Consider the following 23,527-nt stretch of genomic DNA (forward strand, 5'->3'; position numbering starts at 1 on the left):
ATTAATGAAAATATGGTATATTGAAATTTGCAGCTGTTGCCATGGTAACATAAATAATATAACTGACTATAAAATGTAGCGTTACGTAGACCAGCATACACTTAAATTTAGCCCAGCTGTTGCCATGGTAACATAAATAAATAACCATCTACAAAATGCTATCATTACGTAGGTGGATCATTATGGTATATATGGGTGTAATTTCATGTTAAAATGCCCATGGATTTTAATAAAATTACTATTCAGGTGAAAATTCTTTAAATTTAGCAAAAAGAATGCGGCAGAATAAGGGATAGAGCCAGAGATTTAGTTTTTTAAGGTTATTACCTGTTATTTAACACAAAAAAAAAATCCTCTTTTTTTTGCCAAGTTGTAGGTTTTCCCATGTGACGGCTCATATAAATATATATATATATATATATATATACTGAACAAAATAAGAAACTTCCGCTAACTTTGCTTGAACATAACTTGATGAAAACAAACCGGGGGAATAATTGTTATATACTGTGTTTAAAGAGTGTTCCATGATGCATCGTTTGGTGCAAAAAACATGGCCATAGGTTAACAGAAAACTGGGAGAAATTTTGACCAAGTGTGGTAATTAGTGTAATAACGGGTATGACCACCTCTTGAATTACCATGCAGTGCATCGCAGGCGCATAGAATTGACTAAATGTTGATTTCTGCCTGTGGAATATTGTTCCATTCCTGAATGAGCGCTTGACAAAGTTCGTTTACATTAGCGGGTGGGTTGGGACGACGCCTCAATCGTCTGTCCAACTATCCCAGACATGCTCGATGGGGTTGAGATCAGGACTTTTAGTGGGCCAGTCATCAATGAAATCAATGTTATTTCTCCAGTGTACAGTGTCTCTAGCTGTATGAGAGGTGGCATTATCATGCTGAAAAATCGAGATGTTGGCGTTGTTATGGAACAGAGGAATGACATGATGAGCGAGAATGTCATCGCGGTAACGTTGAGCATTTAAATTGCCATCAATGACGACTAGTGGTGAACGATAACCATGGGCAATGACTGCCCAGACCATGACAGAACCCCCACCCCTGAAACGATCTCGTTCAAGAACACAACAGTCAGCATAGCGTTCATTTCTCCTATGGTAGACGCGCACCCTGCCATCACCACGTTGTATCCAACGAGTGTGTACACGTGCCCGATTTAGACGATGACGTTGTGTTAAAACGCATCTGACGTAAGGACGTCGTGCATGTAAACCGTTCTCCCGCAGACGATTACTTTGCCCACTGATTCGGTTATTATGAAGCCCAGGTGTGTTAGCAGCAGTAGCAGTGGCAGTTAGGAATCGATTGCGCAAATGCGTGTTCATGATATAGCGGTCTTGACCACGCGTTGTAAACACGCGGACGTCCACGACGTGGCAAGTCGTTGGTGCTTCCTGTCGTTCAAAATCTTACGCGAAGATTTCGTATCGCTCGACTAGAACTCCCAACATGCCTTGCAATGTCTTCTGTCGACATGCCAGCATCAAGCATGCCAATCGCCCGTTCGCGTAAATTATTGGGTATTCTTGGCATACTAAAAATGCTACAATGTAAAAAATCTTTAAACTTTTTTTACAAATTTTAAAGCGTTTTCGTTCACTTGACAACAATGTCAGTAAGACGAGTAAAACAAATTGACCGAATACTACATGGGACATGTCGAACCATGCTGCACGTGCAAATTGAATTTCACGTTGTCGACGATTAACAGTGCAAAAATAATCGAGAAAATTCATGAATCCTGATAATACAGCTCAAGGCTAATACTACCTATATAAGTTCATTACACAATGAATTCTTTAACACAACAAATACTATATGTACAAATTGGAAGTTTCTTTTTTTGTTCAGTATATATATATATATATATATATATATATATATATATATATACATATATATATACATATATATATACATATATATATACATATACATACAGTCAAACTTCGATCACTCCACCTTCGATCTCTTGAAAACTTCGATCTCTCGATCTGAATAAACAGTCCCGGCTGAATTGCTATACAACCTAGTAATAACGACCTTCGAAAACTCAATAAACTCGATCTCTCGACCGTATTCTTTGGTTCCGCCATAAAGATTTAATAGAATATGCACCTCTAAAACTTGAGGTGTGTGGATTGATCAAACTGTCTTTGCCATAGTATTTTAAAGACGAATGTATTGTCAATCATGTCAATCAAGCGAAGTGAGCCTGTCTCGGGTGGGTCTTGGCTGTTGAGGATTATGGTGAGCAGAATAATAGATCGCCGACTAAGCGGAACGAAATGATCCTGTGTTTGGTAGTTGGTGTTCGTCCGTGGTGGAGAGTATCGCTATGTAATACTTAATTGTATACAGACACAGTCTGGTTAACTTCAAAGAGCATTTGTAATAATTGTTAGCGCTGTTTGTTTTTGCTCTCAAAGGCGTGCATCGTGTCAAACTTTAGATTTTCTATTTACATATCAATTAATGTTTATCAATTACCAGTCATTTAGTTATGTTAAAAATTGATACAATCACAGATCGAGCAATCTGGGGAAGGACCCAGTAACGTGGGGTTTGCCAAATAGGTTTTAGAAAGTTCTGCTTTCTTGTCATCCAAGCAATCTTGCATAGGGCCCAGAAATGGGGGTGGGTGGCCAGATTGGAGAAAGAAAGTAGAGGTGCGAAGCGTAAATAATTTTTTGTGTAAAACAAATGTACTTATAGTGTTATTCGACATCCAGTGTTTTATTTGTTAGTTACTTTTACAATATATGCAAATGAATGTATCACAGGTGTTGTGAAGATGCCAACAACAGGGGTGAGATGGGGTGAGGTGACTAATATATTAATTCGCCTTTCAATTTGGGATGCATAGTTTTCAGAGTTCAGAGGTAGACAGCGAAGTGTACGCTTCTTAAAATATTAAGCGAAATCAACCAGCTGCAAAGCAGTTTCAAATTTGAACTCTTATATATTAATTTTGAAAACTCGAATTCCCTGAAACTCAAACGATTTTTTCATCCCCTTCAAGATCGAGTTATCGAAGTTTGACTGTATATATATATATATACATGTTAGTATGGGTTCACATTGAGGTTGCCCTGATTTCATCCGTGTTTTGAAAATAGAGTTATATTTATATTCCAATAAAACAGCAACCAACAGGTAAATGTAATATGTACTGTCTGACAAGAAAATAATCATTTTTTAATATTTTAAAAGGTTTTGTATTAGAAATTTAAAATTTGAAAACACCAAATTTTTGGAGAATGATAAAGGCTAGAATAAAATTGATACACACTTCAGTTTTTTTCTTTTTTTTTCTTTTTTTTGTAAGTCGAAATGCGAATTAAAAAAAGTAGAGATAAGAGTCCTGAATTCAAAATGAAGTCTGATAAAACACAGCACACTGGGTACTGAAACATCAAAAGCAATGACATCAACATCAGAAACAGTCAACATTAGTCTAATGGTTCGTACACCTTTTGCAAGTTAATTTTCCATGACTCAAATAACATAATTCCATGACCATATAATAAAAAGAAACATCAAATGATTTATGGCAAAGGCGACATCGCACCTTTGAATCTAATTTATCTGGCATTAGCTGTTAACTGTATTGTTACTGTTATAGAATAAAACACGTCAAACAAGTTATTTTCTTAAAACCAATTCCCACGTAAAGCAACTGTTAACTTTATTGTTACTGCTATAGAATAAAACACGTCAAACCAGTTATTTTTCTAAACTCAATTCCCGTGTAAAACAACTGGTTTATTGGTTCTCAGCTATATCTATTATGTGTGTAATATAATGCCGTAAAAGCAATTCAAATACCAGTCGTACATGCATGACTAATTTTCTGTCGCATGTGATATGCCTGAATGTAATGCATAATAGCTATACAAATGCAAGTCGTATGATTAATTCAAGCCAGAACCAGTTTGAGAATTCGAGACATTGAGCGAAATTACCGATCTAAGAATAACTTTTTTATTATTAAAATTCTTTTTCTTTTCTTTTTTTCTCTTTTTTTTTTCTGCGTGGATGTGATATGATTTTCCATGACTTTCCATTGCTTTTTATTAAAAATCATAGTTTTTCAGGTTTTCCAGACCTGGATTTTTAAATATCAAATTCCATGACTCCATTTTTTCCATAAGGCATGCGAACCCTGATTAGAAACAGTCAACATCAGAAAGAGTCAATGTCAGAAGCAGTGATTTGGTGATACGTCAGCTATTTTCCACGAGACCGCATCAGCTATTTTCCAATCGAATGCATTCTATGTTCCAATCGAACGCATTGGAATGTTTCCTATTCAGAATACTTCAGCCATGCAATTACGATTTTTCACAATGTGTCACAGAATCGGCCGAGGAATTCCGAGTGGCAAACAGACCCACGTGATTTCGACTGATTGACTGACGCTTTAGATAACGACAGTTTAAAAGCGATTGTGGGCAAGGAAACTGCGCATTATTATGGGACACAACTCGCTGTTTAAAAATGTTAGTCCGACGGGCAACTAGTATCATAGAATTAAGTTGCCCGACTGAATATTAGGTTATCACAGACGACCGGACGACCGTAAAAATTGAGTGCTGTGTATATATGTGTGTGTGTATATATATTGTGCAAGAATATATACCACGAGACCGCTACACGGTCTCGTGGTATGTTCGTTCACAAAATAAACAAGTGCAATAAATAGGAAGCAAAAACAACATATGTGAAGTTCTGTATTTATTACATACAGGTACATGTACCTTCTTTCATGTTTTACAAAAACAGTTTTTAATTTAACATCATAACAACACTTTGTTAAATCTATGATCAAAACTCCTTTTATGGATTTGCTTAACGTTAAGGATCATACTCTGCAGCAGCCTTGTGTAATGTTTCAAATATGATGTGACGTCATTTAGTAAATCATAGATGACGTCAGTAAATAAAAGGCGCTAACTGCAGTAAAAATAAAAAGGGAATTCCCCATTAAAAGTTCCGGTCCAGATTGCACATATGTGTAATACAAAATACATTTATTACACGGTTTGAAAATGTCTTTATCCCTATAGTAAGATTGAATATAGGTATGTAATAAATAAATAAATATATATATATATATATATATATATATACTCTTCAAAAAAAGTAGGGGAACTCTAATAAGAAGTTATAATTGCCAAAATTGCAAGGTATATTAGCTGTGGGGAATGGTTATATGATAATAGTGAATTAATTGGGCAAACATTACAACCGGTAGTTCAGTTTTACATTAGGTTTTATGACCACCAAAGATCTTGAAGGATGATTGGGTTCAGAAGTGAAGTTTTTTTATCAGTAAATCGCATATTCAAACAATAAAAAATGACTAAAAACAAAACAATAACAACTGTATGATCAACAGAATGAAAAAGATTGACAGAAATAATGTTCCACAGTGATTAATGGACTTTCCTGGAAATTGTCAAAATCGAGCATGACCCCCACGCACGTGTACGGGGCAACTGCGTGATGCATGTGCAAACAATGGAATATGTTTTGGTGTGTTGTTAAACAGACCTGAACGTTCTTTACTAGGCTGTCAGACTCTGTGGTCTAATAGTTGATATTTTTGAAGACTATATATATATATATATATATATCCATTGAATTATTCCTTGCTTAATTATGACAATATGAGCATGTCTGGTGACTGGAGCATAGAACAGCTACTTATGAAGTAAACTAAATAATATAATGTACATATTATTTTTTATCTGTTGTGTTAACAATTTACTGTACATGTAACTTGCTGTGTGGATATGTTGACATAAGCTTGCAAGACAGGGACAGATGGGGGGTCAACTGCCCCCCCCCCCACACCCCCACCAATCCACACACACACACACACACAGACACACCCGCCCCCGTACTGTAGAGCAACACCTAAAATTCGGGCGAAAATTATAAAGATATCCGAGAAAAATGTGCTAACCTGAGATCTTTTTACCATGTATTTCCATCATTCTACCCTCAAAATTAGTTGTAATCCATGTAAAAAATGTGTAGTGATTCGTTTGAAACCCTATATATAGCAACCAGCATGCCCATGTCAGTGTTTCTGCCAGAAAGAAATGTTTGGGTATGGCGCTGTGGAATTGAATGCAACCACAGCCAACTGGGGGTATGCATGGGGGGGGGGCTCCTTCAGAAAGAAAATGGGTTAGGTTTAGGGTTAAGGTTAAGAAAATCATACAGATATGATAAGAGTCATTAATTTTGTCAAAAGGTCAAGTAAAAAAAATTAAATCTGCAAAACAATTTGGGTATGGCATAGGGGTGTGACGAATACACATGGTGGCGAATACGATACATATCACGAATATGAGGTGACGATTACGAATATGTATTCACATCCATGAATACACATTACACAAGTACAAAGGCTTTGCTGAAAGTCCCAAAAGTTAACGGAAATAGCCGAAGTATGGTGCGCGTTTCATAACGCAAATGTTTACGAACGTTTTTCTTTGTTTCTGTGGGGCTGTTTGACATTGTTTGTTGTTGTTAGTTTTCTGTTTGCTGGGGTTTTTTCTGTTCAATTAAGCAATATATTGTTTGCAGCGAGCGCTCGAATTCGAAAATATCGAAAGATAACTACTCACTAGCTGTGAACAAAATTCACTGCAACAATCCTACAATCACCTTTTCGCGCAAAACATTTTAAAAGCCTCATACGGGAACCAAAATAGTAACAAGTTAAAATATGTATATGTTATTATCGGAATTTTAAAATATACCATGGCCTTTGCAAACATAAATGTACAAATTGTACATATTTAAAAAAATATTCTTAAGTGCTTTGATAACAATTCAACCTTTTCCATGCGTGCAAACCGAAACCGTATATACATTGTATAATGTAGACAGAAGTTATGGATTACCGGTAAATTAATTTTATTTTGAATATCAAATATATATTTTTAAGGCCATTTTGGTTTTTGGTATCTAGTATTAATTAATTTATATCCATATTTGAATTGCTAATATGCCACAATTCTCGTTAAGAATTATACAAATATATTTTGCTTTGAGCTGCCATTTAAACGTTAGAATATTGGTTCAACATTATTGACATTGCACTGCGTAGAATGCATAAACTACACTCGCCCGTGTCTCGTATTAGGCTGGTTGAACGAGACTATGCGACTTCATACAGTGTTTTGACAGAAGCGCAGTCAAGCTGCATGTAGAGTACCAGTCCAACGCATGGAATTTTTAAAAAAAAGGATCGGTCTATGAGTCTGAAAATGCGGTTGACCTAATATAAAAAAGGACAATAAAAACGATCGAATCGTTATTTCGTTTTGGTTAGTATGAATTAGAAACATAAATTATACAGTAAACATTATATATAAGTATTCGTGTATTCGGTTCAGCTAGTGACGAATACGAATGCAACTACGATACAGATCGCTGTTCGGTGCACCGAATATTCGAGTATATCGTTACACCCCTAGTATGGCATCATACCCATTTTACCCTCTAGCAGAAAGCCTGTTCATGTAATTTGTTATGTTTAATGCAACTTGCTGTATGCATGTTCACGTAACTTAATGTATATGTACATGCTTCTTCAATAACAATAAGATTTGTGTTTATCTTTCCTTAGATCTTAGTGTGTCCCTCTCCACGAGTTCCCGTCAACCTGCGTATAAGCAGAAGTTTACTCTGACCTGTACGCTGACAAATGCTGGTGTTATTAGAGCTTCAGTGGAGTTCAGGAGCCAGATCAATGGACCTGTTCGTCTTAGCGGGGCGCTGGCACAGTTTGATGGCCACTGTAATGCAGAAAAAGTATACACAGGTTATAAGGCCAAGTGCGGGACAGGAACAGAGGTCGCGACCTCGGGCACTAAAGTGTACGTTATGGAAATCGCCAAATTATCAACCCAGGATAACGCAGACTGGTTTTGTTACGTGCAAGATGATGACAGTGGCCTTTTCAAGGAAAGCAAAGACAAATTCAGTATGTATGCAACTGGTTCTTTTATACATACAGGGCTCAAATAAGGAAGTAATATATAAAAATTATGGGCTGCATGCAGAGCCAGGTTAAGAATCCGTGGGCCTCGTTGCCAGGATATATATTTGGCAACCCTTCGGGCAGAGGGGGAAAAATTACCTGGGGAAATTAAATGATGTATGTATGACGCAGGGCCCCCTGAAGCACAGGGCCCGTAGCACGTGCTACTAGGATAAACCGGCTCTGGCTGCATGCTGTTATGTTTTTAAAGTACAGGAATGTGAGAGCTATGCAGAAATGCGTACCATATATCTTTGCCTGTAAGTCGATCTCGGCTATAAGTCGAGTCCCTAATTTCAAGCCCTGAAAACGTATTATTTTATTGACCCGTTTATAAGTCGACCCATGAAAAACAACTTATAAATATTGAAGTATTTCTTATTTTCAGCACATGAGAACAATAATGTACAATATTTGAACAAAAGAAAATTATTTTACAAACTTCGGTTTTCACATTTTGTATATCGCAATCAAACTTACATGGCATCAAAACAAAATATTCCCTTAATAGATATTGAAAGCTGTTTTACTGTTACCGTATGGTACTGTACAGCATGGTTTTGTGCACAGACAACAACTTTATTTATAAACACTGACAACAGATCACTACAATAAAATTGAAAGTACATGTATCATCATCAGTTTATCACGTTTTGCCGCCATATTAATACATGTAAGGGGGATAACTCTGGAAAGTACACTGGTTTTTGTACCAAATGATGTGTGTCCCTATTACTCTAGTGAACTGCAGAGATCAGTCTAAGTTATTTTAAGAGAAAGCTCAGTAATATTCATGAAGTTAATCACCGACAAAACATTGTTTGAACAACCATTGATGCCAGTGACCAGATTTCAAAATAAACTCAGGCAACAGGTAGTTTATAAACAACCAACACAGATACTTTTTGTAAATAATGTATTACTAACAAACAATACATTTATATACTCAATGAATAAACAAATTTTATAAACTAGACACTATATATACATCTACTAATATTTAAACATGACCTCATTCTTCAAAACTATATATGGCCTTGGGAACTGATGAAAGTCTACACATACCTATGGAAGATCCCACTGACAATGTCTCCGGGAGTGTGTAGTGTAGTGTAGGTTACACTTCCCTAGACGCTGTCTGAGGGAGAATGCACCTGTAAGCTTAGATCCCTTCGACGCTGTCTTAGGGAGTGTGTAAGATAAAGCAAGGATCCCTTCGACGCTGTCTTAGGGAGTGTGTAAGATAAAGCAAGGATCCCTTCGACGCTGTCTTAGGGAGTGTGTAAGATAAAGCAAGGATCCCTTCGACGCTGTCTTAGGGAGTGTGTAAGATAAAGCAAGGATCCCTTCGACGCTGTCTTAGGGAGTGTGTAAGATAAAGCAAGGATCCCTTTGACGCTGTCTTAGGGAGTGTGTAAGATAAAGCAAGGATCCCTTCGACGCTGTCTTAGGGAGTGTGTAAGATAAAGCAAGGATCCCTTCGACGCTGTCTTAGGGAGTGTGTAAGATAAAGCAAGGATCCCTTCGACGCTGTCTTAGGGAGTGTGTAAGATAAAGCAAGGATCCCTTCGACGCTGTCTTAGGGAGTGTGTAAGATAAAGCAAGGATCCCTTCGACGCTGTCTTAGGGAGTGTGTAAGATAAAGCAAGGATCCCTTCGACGCTGTCTTAGGGAGTGTGTAAGATAAAGCAAGGATCCCTTTGACGCTGTCTTAGGGAGTGTGTAAGTTATGCTTCCCTCGACGCTGTCTGAGGGAGAACGTACCTGTAAGATAAAGATAGCCCTCGACACTGTCTGAGGGTGTGTCTAAAGTAAGATCCCATCAGCGCTGCCTCCGGGAGTAGGGCCCTGTCCGTGCAGAGCTAGTATACTGATTAAATGCAATCTATAAGTGTGTACCTTATAATCTCCACTTGATGTCATTTAATTGTGAATTGCACTTTAAGTATCCAAGTGAATAATAAAAGTTTGAAAATGCCATATGAATGCTCTTTATGTATCAATCAATACTAATTTAAAAATGTTTTTGTTGTTTTCATTATTATTATTATTATTTTTGTTTGTTTGTTTAAATGCAAATATATGTAGCCATTCATCAGCCCAGTAAGAGGTTGGTGGTGGGGTGGTTGGTGGTAAATGTCTACATTAAAACACTTGATTTCCAAGTTGAAACACTGCTGGTAATATTGAAACACTGCTGGTAGTTGCCTGTGACCTGTTGGCCAGTGTCTTGCAAGTGAACAAAGAGAAAGGTGCTTGGTACACATGCATGTTACAGACCTATTAACCAATCAGATTGCAGCTTTGTTGTGGGTCAGTTAATAATAGCCCCATCTCCCTCTATCTCTAGGGGCCTAAGCAAGATGCCCTGCAGCTACATGCATGCAGTAAACTGTCCTATGTGGGTCAACGTACATATGTATAGCCTAATTACCCAAGTGGAGATACAGCCACTGCATGTGTGAAAATATATGTAATATTTACATTGGTTGTTAATGGGCCAATAAGTAATCAAGTGATTAGTGTATTATTGGTTCTTTATAAACAAAGTTTATTATTAGTAATAAACTACTATTAGTATTGTTTACATTTTTGCTATTAATGATGACTGTTATTTTAACTAAGTGGACTGTTGTCTTGGCATGTGAGTGAGATTGCACGCCTTCTCGCATAACCAAAACCGTTCTAATGGCAAAAAAAAAAAGGTTATAAAAAATAAATGTGTCAAATTAACATATATTTGAGTATAAATACAGGGCATACTTCAACAATAAAACTTGTAAAATAATCCCCAAAACGGTAATATTTTTGGGTGAAATTTGTTTACCCTCTTATAAGTCGACCCCCCCAAGTTATAAAATAAATTTTGGGTGAAAATAATTCGACTTATAGGCGAAGATATACGGTAAATGCACTTTTTCATTTCGTCCAAAAAACACAAAACATGATGTTCAATACTGTTGACCAAACAAGGTTCATTTGCATGTTTTCACGGTTTTAAGTTTATGATGTGTGCCTTATATTGTAAGTTGTAACCAGTTTAAATTTGTTAGCATTGAATGCAATTTTTGGCAATTCCAGGGGTTGCAAACAACAATTTTCCTTCAGGGCCCTTGAGTGGACCCTGGACCCTGGTCGCAGTAAGCTTTTTTGTTCCAGCCCCTCTTACATCCCTGAAAGTAGCAGGCCACAAGAAAAAGAAGAAGAAGATGACAGCTTGGTATGAGTGCAGTGTGGAAAATGGGAAACAATTTTAGTGACTTTCCGAGACGTGGTGCTCTGGAACTTTACATAGTAACAGGCTGTCCAGCGATCCTACTTTTCCTACTTTTCCCTTTTTTTGGTCTTTGTCCTATTTTTCCTACTTTTTCTTAAAAATTCCTAGTTTTTTCTACTTTTTTTGTTTCAAAATGCTGTGAATTGCTGTTAAAATGTACATATTGCTTGTGTTATTATAAAAAGTTTAAAAGTTTGTTTTGTTTAACGACACCACTAGAGCAAATTGATTAATTCTGACACATAGTCATCAGAGGAAACCTGCAATTTTTTTTCCATTAGCAGCAAGGGATCTTTTATATGCACTTTCCCACAGGTAGGATAGGACACATCACGTCCGTTGACCAGTTGCTTTGCACTGGTTGGAAAGAGAAAAATCCCATTCAGGTGAATAGATCCACCAAGGTGGTTCTATCCTGCAACGTAAGCATCTCGGGCAAAGACGCAACCGACTAACCTAAATCCTGCCCCGTTATTTGAAATTTTTATTATTATTATTATTTTATTTCTTTTGGCAGCAAGATACATCTCCCAATTTGCGGCACCATATAATCTTAACATATTAAATTTATACCCTGAAAGTCAATGTGAGATGAGATTTTCTGTCTAACCAGAGAGGTCTGTATAGCTAGGTTTCATCTCCATCTTTCTGTCTGTCCGTTTGCCTGTCTAGCTAGCTATAGCTATTCCACATAGTTTTCCGTAAAAAAAAATTCTCAATGCCTTGATATATTTAAAATAACTGTATAACATGACCCTTACATAAGTATCATGTTATTTTTGGATTGAAGAGAAAATATAGGTACCGGTATAAACTGATCACCACATAAAACATTTTTAAAGTGTTTTCTCAGTATAATAACACTTTCTGGATTTAATACATTAATTTTCCCAGTATGAGCATAATTAAAGGGAGAGTAAACTCAAACTTATGTGTTGTAAAGATGCACACCAGGACCACCAACACATAATGACACTTTAAGAAATGAAAAACGCGTAATTTTAGAGTTAATACAAAAACGTGATTATTCCTGCTAACTGGGGGCAGCCATTTTCTTTTGTTTTTGGTGCATCCAGAATTCTAGCTTGGGGCGAAGTGAAGTCAGCTCTGACCAACTGTATGCACAGTGTAAACAAAGGCAGTCTTTTACGACAAGGCATGCACTTCGCTTTTATCAACCTGACTTGTAAAACAACATAAATGACTTGATAATATAATAAACTATTTAACTACATGTAAATATATTTCAATTTGCATTAATAGAACGAAATGGGGTTATAGTATTTTTAGTCCACTACCAGTCTAACCGGAGGAGACTATAGGTTTCATGTCCGTCCGTCCGTTTGTCTGTCCATCTGTCCCACATGTTTTCTGGATGTGTTTTGCAGAAGGCTTGAGCTGACATATTGTGTGTAGTTTCATCATGTACTGTTACAGATCAGGTTTGAATTTCATGACGATTTACCCATTTCTGACGGAGTTATGGCCCTTGAACTTAATAGGAGATGTGAAAATTTGTTTTCCGGACTTTATTTCACAAGACCTTTAGATATTGAGTTGAAATTTTGTGTATAGGTTTATCATGTACAGTTACAGATCACGTTTGACTTTCATGGTGATTTACCCATTTTTAACGCAGTTATGGCCCATGAACTTCGAAGATGTGAAAATTATTTTTTCCAGATTTTTGCAATGCCTGGAGATATCAAGATGAAATGTCGTATATAGCTTTATCATTTGTATATAGCTTTACAGATCAAGTGGAGAGTACCATCAAATCAGTACAATACACAAGCTCATAAATAATATCTATCAAATATGTGTGGAAGCAGTTGCAGATAAAACAAAAGCATAAATCTGATTGCTGCCTTGCGATTTCTATATCATTGATGGATCTTGTCAAGATGGTTCTGTGTACAAGTTTTGGTGTTTTTTTGTGAATGCATGTTTTAAATCAAATAATTAAAAAAATAATTGAAAATATTTTTTAAGATCAAACTACATGTACATATTTATTATTTTGCTGTTTTCTGTACTGTTTAATATTTTGCAGAACTGTGCAGCTTCCAGTGTGAACATGGCACGCTTCAAGAAGATATTTGCAAATGTAATTGTAACAATTCCTGGACTGGAGATCAGTGTGGTATGTCTGTTCTAGGAATAATTATTATTTTAGTTTTCTGAAATGTTGCAATATATAGAAAACTTATAGTTGAAAACGTTTTCTTTCTTACTTTTTTCATTGTTTGTTGTTTACTTGTTTTCAAAACAGTTTTTCTAAAACATACCTGGCTGTGGAGTCAATAGTGTATGACAGTTTTAACCTTCAGGCTACTGGATTGATTTTTGACAAAAACTAGTGCTGCAACAATAAACCGGTATACCGCAATAATTGATCAGCTCGATAAGGATTTCCAAATGTGACTATTTATAAATAGTTTGAAACTGTCACACCGGTGTTCTAGTAGACTAGTATTGTGTTAAATATGACAAAGAAGAACATTATGCTACTAATAAATGTTGTGGATTATATAATCATTTAGGTCTATGATGGAATCAATATTACAAATATTTTGATTTATATACTAAGATTATGCCTTCTGCTTTCATTAAAAAACCCACATAAATATTAAATTTAAATAATATCAACTATATTGCAATACATATTGCAATACGGTTTCTTATATCGCAGTACATTGCAATACGGTTTTTAATTACTGTATCATTGCACCACTAACAAAAACCATGTTGAGAGGGTACAAGTTTATAACTTTTACTCGCATATATTCACTTAATTTTTTTGTAAATACATAAAATAAAGTTGATATTTGAATCAGTATTATTTTCATGGTTGTTTTTAATTTTTTATGATATTTTAGATAAGTTAATGTTGATTAAAATTAGGCAAACAAAATTTAAAAGTTGCATTTACTTCAATTAATTTTTTTATTACCATAAGCATTTGGTTATTGGTACAAACAGTATACATGTATAATACATGAGCAAGCATGTATTATACATACATATATGTACTTACGGGCATTTGTGGCCAGATGTCCAGTATTTATGTCCATTATTCTGAATTACTGCGTTTTTCTGACCAGAATTAAAAAAAGAAAAGAAAAGAACTACAATTCATATCCCAATATTTGGTGACTTTAGTTGTTTGTAAAATGATCAAATTTATTATCAAATTAGCTGTTACAATCAATTCCTGAAAATTACAGTGACATGCCACAATTGTTGTCAGGTGAAAATACTTGCCGAAAACCACTTTTTCAACTCAAAATTCCCAGGTATTTGCTATTGAAAAACGAAAAGCTAAAGCTGCCATACTGTGAAATAATCTATCTCCTGTGTATATGGTTATTTCTGGTGAGTGCCGTGTGAAAAATGGCGGGAAATATGAATTAGGGAATGCACTGTATACATTGTAAAGTATGTTGACTTGCGTGATGTCGGGCAAGATATCTGGCCTGCAGTAGTCGGAAGGTTAGATATCATAGTGCTAAGATTAGCTTAAAATATCTGGTCCAGGGAGAGGTAATTTTGGTGGACTCTGTTGGAAATGTAAATGGCATAATAATTCAAGCTTCGAAATTGGAATGGCACAAGAGGCAATTAATGCCACTTGAAATATGCAGTATATTATAAGCATTCTGATGACCAGTTTCACAACCAGCTGTTCATTTCCATCTTAAAGTATATTGTACAGCTATTCAGATTTTGAAACTTCTTTCAGTTTTGTTGACTTTAGACCAAGTTAAGAAATGTGTGTGGTTCTGGATACATCAGAGTAGATATAGGTACATGTAGGCTGTAACTTTAAAAAATTTTTTTTTAGTCTTAGCAATTAAAGAGCAATACAATAACATTTCAAACAAATGTTGCATCCTCTCACTGTTTTGAACAACAGAGGTACCTCAATACCAATTTTCTACAATTTCACAAAAATACAGTGGTTGAGGGCAATATTATTTTTTGGGGGGAAAATGCTATCCTGATTTGATGAAAATCAACATTTTTCAAATACTCTTGGAGGGAGTCTATATATAGAGGACATCTGTAAGCCTATACTCTTGTGAAATTGTTGAAAATATTGAATCACCCCTTACACCAAAGCATAGTCACTACACAGAACGACAAAATAATATATCCTTGCGGTATGGGTTTTGACGCGGATAAGCAACGATCTCGCATGGTGTAAAAATATTATTTACAGAGACATAACCTAATGTATATATATCATTAAAATATAAACATTAAATTCAATATATATAGTGAGATTTTTAGTTTTAGTTTTAGTTTACTTGTGTATACTGTAATATTAATTCTACCCTTTTTGATGTGGTATGTATTTTGAAGCGGGACATCCAGAGAACTTCTGAATGACCAATATTCAAGAAAAAATAACTCTAAACAACTGGAAACAATGTGTGGTGGTCCATAAATTCCATATTAATAATACACGTCAAAAATAAAACCATTAAAATAAATTTTAACATAGTCACTAGTTGTACATTGATAGGGTGGGGGTAAATTTGACAGTCATTCAAAAGTTTATTTGTTTGTTTATTATTACTATTATTCAAAACAATGTCCACTATACATTTCATTTTAAATAGATATTATTTTAACATATAATATGCACTTGAACGTTGTTTAATCCTGACCCAATATAATCATATGTAGCGCATATAAAATAAGCACAGAGGTCTCATTCAGACGTCCACAGAAATAGATTGACGTAGGGGTGATCTAATTGCATTGTGTTTATTTTACTAGTAGCAGACGACAATGTTTCTTGCAGCACGTGAGAAATTCAGTGAGAAAATTTGGAGATATAGGGATGTTTATGTATGTTAAAAAAGTGCCTTACGGAAAATAGTAGTTTTAGTTACATGGTATTTTTTATTGTTTATACTTATTGCAAACTGGCAAATTGTAAACATTGCATTGTTCTTGTCAATAAAAAAATATTTCCATCAACAAAAATTTCGGCATTTAACGTCATAGCTTTTCTTTGATGATGCACAATTGCTATTTAAAGATAGCTCGTCAAAATACATACCGCGTCATAATTAATACATACCGAGACGATAAAATAAAATAATAATGCTTGTCTCATCTATCCATCCATGAATGGCATAGAAAATATCCTGAACATTCGTGTTACCATTAAAATTATGAATAGTACACCTCTCCTTGAGCTGGACAGTACTGGTGTTGTTCAATACAGATTTTAATAAATATTTGCATCTGAATAGATCGACCCCCATCTCATACTCAGAGTGCTTCCACAAGATTACCCACAATCCATTGCTAATAAAGATTATTATGGATGGTTATGGTTTTATAAGGTTTTACGATATCTTAATTTAATATCAGTCATCCTAAGGCCAAATAAAAAATATATGTGGTTCTTTTACCCCACCAACACTAATTCCCCCCCCCCCCCCCATTTTTGACAACCCTAAACTATTTTTCATGAAAAATACTGTTTCCAAAATTTCATATATAAAGAAAGCAAAGGACTGGTTTGAAAAGATAAAATCGATTTGCTTATTGGTGATTTATATATGAAATTTTGGAAACAGTATTTTTCATGAAAAATAGTTTAGGGTTGTCAAAAATGGGGGGGGGGGGGGGGGGGGGGGGGGGAATTAGTGTTGGTGGGGTAAAAGAACCACATATATTTTTTATTTGGCCTTAGGATGACTGATATTAAATTAAGATATCGTAAAAAATGTTTTAAAAAAGAAAGACAAATATTGGTTTAAAACCGATATGTTAAATGAAAGTAAATTTTGAATGAGTACAATGAAGTGGTCTAAATTAGACAGCTGCACACATGCACAATCGACAAGCCACGGCAACGGGCAATGCAACATATGCGTCAGGGCTAAGAATTCGGCTTTTGTCACAAGAATCCATGTGGATTCCCATGGAAGCAGTCCACGCGAATCCTCCGATTCTAAACATTTTCAGAGAAGAACTTTATCAACAGTGTTAGTTTATAGAATTCTGTCGTATGCTACTAACTGTATATGGATACAAAAAAACCTTACTATTTACTGGAAAGAAAAACTAATTTGATAGTAACAGTCTATCCAATTTTAAAGCCCCCCCTCCCAAAAAAAAAAAACTCTGTTTTTTTGTTTTTGTTTTTTACAAACAGTTTTTTTAGTTGTTGGTTGGTCAAGTGTTTTTTCAATCTAATTAAAATTAGATCCACTATTACATGTGGATCTAACAGCAGCCCATTGGAGCTCATGTCCAGTTGACCTTTCATTCGACCAATCAAAACCTTACTTGCAAAATCATACCAATGATTTGAAATTTTTTTGAAAACATTCGGGATTAGGCCGAGGGTATACAAAATGATACGAGTGAATTACGAAGTATGCCGGAAACTAACTGCAATATAAAATTTTATATAAAATTTGTTTCAAGATGGAAAAAAAAAACGTGATGGTATAGCCATAAAATCTGTTTATACTAGTATACAATCCAGAATTTATTACTGCACATTTCCCCTCTGTTTTTTCAATGTTGAAATAGACCAAAAATTTCGCCTATTGAATAATATTAGCCTATTGCATAAATAGTCTCGCTCGATATTTTTTGAATTTGTATGCTCCCGAATAATTTTATAAAAGGCATAGTGTAATTGGTCAATATTTAAATTGTTATTTATAGATGAAATGTCACCTGGACATGGGAGTCCACGCAATGCTGTTAGATCTACTGGTAGACCCTGCAGTAGAGCTAATTTTAAAGGGACACGCCCTAGTTGTTAACCATTACACCGTTGTTTTTCGCTATTAAACCCATATTCTCACAAATAAAATTGCAGTTTACTTACATTTTATTATTTAGAATATACATTTCCATTCACCTGAAGTGTTTTTGGGTAATCCTGGTGTTTGTAATACCACAAAATGGATTTTTCGTATTTCTTAAAAAACACACGCAAGTCGGAGAAAAAAACGTTGAGCAGACAAAGTCTTATCTATTTTTAGAGGGGATCTTCCCGTTTTAATGTCACAGACGTTGGTATACCACGTGACCGTTATCATTTTGGTTCAGTTTGTTTTCTCATGCATGGTTCGCACAATCAACATCCGATTTATTGTCGTTTGCTTGTCATTCATTTGTGAGGTTTTTCTTCACAGTTCGTGAACATTTTCATTAACAATAAAGTTCAGACAAGTAAGTATCTCAATACAAAACGTTACAAACCCTTAAAACCAATAATGTTGCTAAGTCTTACGATATCTGGAGAGGGGATACAACCTTGGGGGGTGGGGGTGGGGGGCACAAGCTATAATGTTACCTTTATTTAAATAGAGTAGGACAAAAAAAAACCCTTACATTTTCGTCCTGGGGAGGGGAAGTGCCTCTCCACCTGTGGTTCCTACAGACTGTACTACTACTACTACCACTACCACTACTACTACCAACAATAATAAACTGTGCATCTAATTGCTAATAACAATAGGTTAGCCACCATAGTACCGGGTGCCGAATAGCAAATGTAGGCTAATTGCGGTTGATATATAAAATTTATTATTTCAAACACTGTAGTATAGTCAACATGGTCAGTGACGGACTATCGTTGTCGTCTTATTCCAATTCAAGTATCATGATTGCTGCAGCAGCCACTTCCTCGACAGAAACACCCATGTTGGTAAAGTAACTTCCTGTTCCAAACTAATTCCTTTCGCTGTCTAGGACAGAACAGTTGGAACATGCCCAGGAGAGGTGAAAGGAATGCACCCCAAGTCTGTGTGCACTCTGGGAAATTTGTCGTGACATAGGCATTTCTGTGCTTCGAGCGACATCTACCGGTGACATCAGAATACTAACTTTCAAAATTATTTCAAGTAATTGGGTCACGGGTTATTCCCATGGTATTTATCGATATATAAAACCTGCTTTTTCAATCTTTATTTTATAAAAACGTGATCTAAGTGTGTTACAGTTTTGTAGATTAACCAAAATTAGAATTAATTTTCGCAGGCTGAAACTAGGGCGTGCGACTTTAATCAGATTGATGGGTTTTTTTTAGGTGTCTTACCAGCTTCACGTTCAGCCAGCAAACGTTTCGCTAACGTTCGCAAACTATTTGATTGGTTTCCAATGTGGCCATTTGGTTTATCGTGAACCGCACAAACCAGTCGGGCAGGCGCAGCCCATTACTTTTCGAAGATTGCTTATTTGTAAAGAGCACATGGGATACTTTTGCCGATGTATCTTGCGGATTGGTTCAATGTTTGTATGGATATATTACAGAAAACATTTCCACAAACGACAAAAAAGATGTATTGATTAAAAAGAGCAGGTGAATCAAGGTTTGGAACATAATATCAGCGAACTAACATAGAAATGTCTGATGTATTACTAATTTTTGGAACTCTTAATTACTGTCTATTGTTATTATGTAAGAAATGAACAAACATTTTCCTTTCGGTTCTCTTCGTTGACAATTTGGTTCATAGAAATGGGCCAACTACCGCTTGGCTCCAGGTCAGACTAGTCTCGATAAACCGCTATGTTTCGAACATGCATGGATTCGAATGTATGCTACGCTTTTGAAGCCAGTTTAAACTGAAGCTTGATAACCAGACTATTTTTTTATTTTATTTTTTTAATTCAGTAACATTTTACTCACTGATTATTCAATTTAATGAATTTTTGGAAATAATTCACGCGAATCCAAATAGATTCGGATGTTTTATGCTTGTGCGAATCGGATTTTGGAGATTCGCGCGAATTTTTAGCCCTGTGCGTCATGACGTCAGTGTTGCTATGACTTGCTACAGTTCTGTCGCACACACAAGCAAGAGTGCTTCAACAATGCAAATTAACTTAAATGCTCGAACCCATATATGGAAAATAACTGCCTTGCATTTTCAACAATAATGCATTTTAATTTAAAAACAGCAATAAAAAAAAACTAAAATGAAATTATGGTAAACTATTTTATATTTATTATGTACAAAGCCAAAATAATGTCACAATGACCTGTCATGAACTATTGTTTAGGGAAGTGTTTGTTTTCTTTTTAACAATTTAAAATTAGCTGTATAAATAATAAATGTGCTACTCACTTTGTTTGTCTTGATTATAATTTTCACGAAGACTTAAATGTTGTAAAGATTTGTTAATGTTGATATAGCCTCTATTAGAAACATACTTATATCTGCCCTTGATTTGCATAGCAAGCGACCCCAATCAGCCAAAAAATGACTTCCAGCGCGTTCACGCTCCAGTCGCTTGCAACAAAGGCCCGTTAATGCTGAATTGTGGAGTAGGCATCGACTTGTTATTTTATTTTTCGACGTTAATAAAGCTTTATATTACTATTATTGTTTGTCAGATTGTGTGCAATCTCCTCTTTTACAGAAAAAAACCCCCAACAATATGTTTTGTGCTCAACAGAAATACTTACGAACATGTCTTTCATAGAACGATGAATATGCATCAAGGCTTGTCTGGCCAGTCTGTTTTCTCACATGGTGTTTTGTAAATAGGTTTTGGCACGCCATAGTCAAAAGAAAGCCCCCCAAAATAATACAAATGTGATTAATGTTTGCCACTGTTACGGCACTGTATATCACTTTTCTTGATCAAAGTAGCAGCTACAATGGTGTGTGTGTATATATGTATATATATATATATATATATATATATATATATATATGCTAATTCTAATGTAAACAAGCACAAATTTATGACAAAATGCTTTGCTGTCCTTCAGCAAAAAGATAACATCTTTAGTCATACCGAGTTTAATTCCGCAAATACGACAAAATCAAGGTCAGTAATTGTCAAATTGTGTATGGAATATATCGCAGATTTTGAAACGTACATGATACATCAACATGCAATTGAAATCGGCATTCTCAGGATTTTATGTTACAAATAAAAAAAAGCATTTGAAGGTAATCGGTAACTGTTCAGTATAAATGTATGTTCAGATTTGTCACATTTTGTGTTTTATTTTGCTATTAATATGATTTTGGCACTCTTGCTGGTTATAATGTCTCTAATTTGATTTTTTGTCTTGTAATGTTTCAGCTGTTCATTTCCGCATTCCTCTGCGTATCTTACAACGTCATAGGATTACGTGACGTCACTAAACCTCATCAGTTTTAATGCATTGTGGGAAATTATAAGCGTTGGCGTATTTTGATTCTGATAAACAAAGCAGGAATGTACGAGTCTTACGGATGACATGTAATAAAACAATTATTGACCACATTTCGGGCAATATCATGTTTTATGGTCCATAAAACATGATATTGCCCTCAATGACGGTCAATAATTGATATATATATATATAGAGAGAGAGAGAGGATAATAAACGAGTTACCAGTTATCAAATTTATGTCCCGAGTGAAATAATGTTCAGTTGTCATGAGCTTTAGCGAGTGACAATTGAAAATTATTTCACGAGGGACATAAATTTGATAATAACTGGTACCGAGTTTGTTATTCTATTTATTACTACAGCTATTTTTCTCTAAAAGCCTTTATTTTTGACACACATGCACGAATGCCAACCTGTATAGAAACGATGTAAACCACTTTACGCACTGTTCTGACAATTGCTATAGCTTTGTAATTTAATCACATTCATAGATAATTTTCAAAACCAAAAGTTCTTTTTATTTTGCTGTAAAATCTATAATGAATTGCATTAAAATGACATTTTGTTATAAATTTAACTCCAAAAACAGAGAGCCATAAATGCAAACTCTTTTAAAAACATGACGTCATTTTGTGTTTGCCAAATTGTGATGACGTCATATTTAGTACCGACAGCGTCATTGGTTTGTAAGCGTCAAATTGTCCAATAGTATTGTTCTTTAGACCAATGCAGAATATTTCTCACTGAGAAAATATGGAAAATATTTTCCCTGTTATGAGTGACCGCTGGGGTAATATTATATATATATATATTAGTTTCTTCAAAAAAAGTAGAGGAACCTGAAATATTAATGTTATATGTTTTGACCACAGACATCCTAGTAAAGAATGTTCAAGTCTGTTTATCAACACACCGAAACACATTCCATTGTTTGCACTAGAGCTGCAACGAATACACCAAGTGGCGAATATGATACATATCACAAATATTGTGTCTCGAATATGAATAAATATTCACGAATACTAATAATTACAGTGAATCTATCAAGACTGTACTACTGATTTGCTGAATAAAGCAACCCACCAGTGAACGTGAACTGTCAAAAATAGCATTTAAATAGTACAATGTATTTAACATTAAACTTTGGAATGTTAGACGTTAAAAATTTAATAATTAAATGTCAGTTATAAAAACTAAATTATAATAAAAAATAAATAAATATGAAGACGCAAAAACAAAACAAGCATGTAAACATTGTCTAGAAGAAAAAGAGGCTGTACAAGCAGTGACCACATATCCTGCTGTCCTGAACACCCTTTAAAAAACAGAAGAAAAAAATTAACATTTCACTACCAATAAAATGAAGGAAATATACAGAAATATAGAGGTGCATGGATGTTTGTGGATGGTGTTGTTTTTCTTTCATTTCATTCTTTTCCCAAATAAAAACTTGAGAGCTGGTACTTTTCCAAATTGCAAAAATTAGCCCATGACTAATTTGGCTAACATCTAATAAACACATATTAAAATCTCCAAGATTATGTGGGATTTGTTTTTGTATAAGAATAATGAATGCTCAGTTTTAAAGGTCGCGTTAGACAGTTAACTCTTATTTCATTGAGCATCGCTCATGGTTTTGCCAAAATAAATTTTGGATGTTATTTAGCCTACATTAATTTCGGCTGTTATATTAACTGCTGTTGAAGAATTCTCCCGCCGGTTAGTTGATTACCTGGATATAACATGCCACGACTTTTTGCGATGTTTATAGCTAGTTTGATCATTGATAATAATATAATAATGACTCTTCCATGATGTTATTACAAGATCTTAAACGAAGAAGTGCAACTTGTCTCAGAAACACCCGGTTTTGTTTCATGTTAGCTTATGCTAGTAGTCCATGGTTCCATTTATAATAAATTCTTGTTTATTGAAGTTTATTGACATAAATAGAAGAAATTTGACTACATGTACATACACGTGTAAGTAGCCAAGTTTAATTGCT

The 23,527-nt window shown here is 35.0% G+C and overlaps 1 protein-coding gene across 2 annotated transcripts in view; it reads left to right on the top strand.

Moving 5' to 3' along the window:
* LOC121386321 overlaps positions 1–23,527 on the top strand; it is a 105,809-nt gene that overhangs the window by 45,511 nt on the left and 36,771 nt on the right. For both annotated transcript variants that reach the window (XM_041517189.1, XM_041517188.1), the window contains 2 exons: positions 7,676–8,032; positions 13,420–13,509. In XM_041517189.1, coding sequence (XP_041373123.1) covers positions 7,676–8,032; positions 13,420–13,509 — 447 coding nt within the window. The remainder of the gene's footprint in view (positions 1–7,675; positions 8,033–13,419; positions 13,510–23,527) is intronic.

The sequence above is a fragment of the Gigantopelta aegis genome, chromosome 12, assembly GCF_016097555.1.
Source record: "Gigantopelta aegis isolate Gae_Host chromosome 12, Gae_host_genome, whole genome shotgun sequence".
In the NCBI taxonomy this organism is placed as follows: Eukaryota; Metazoa; Mollusca; class Gastropoda; order Neomphalida; family Peltospiridae; genus Gigantopelta; species Gigantopelta aegis.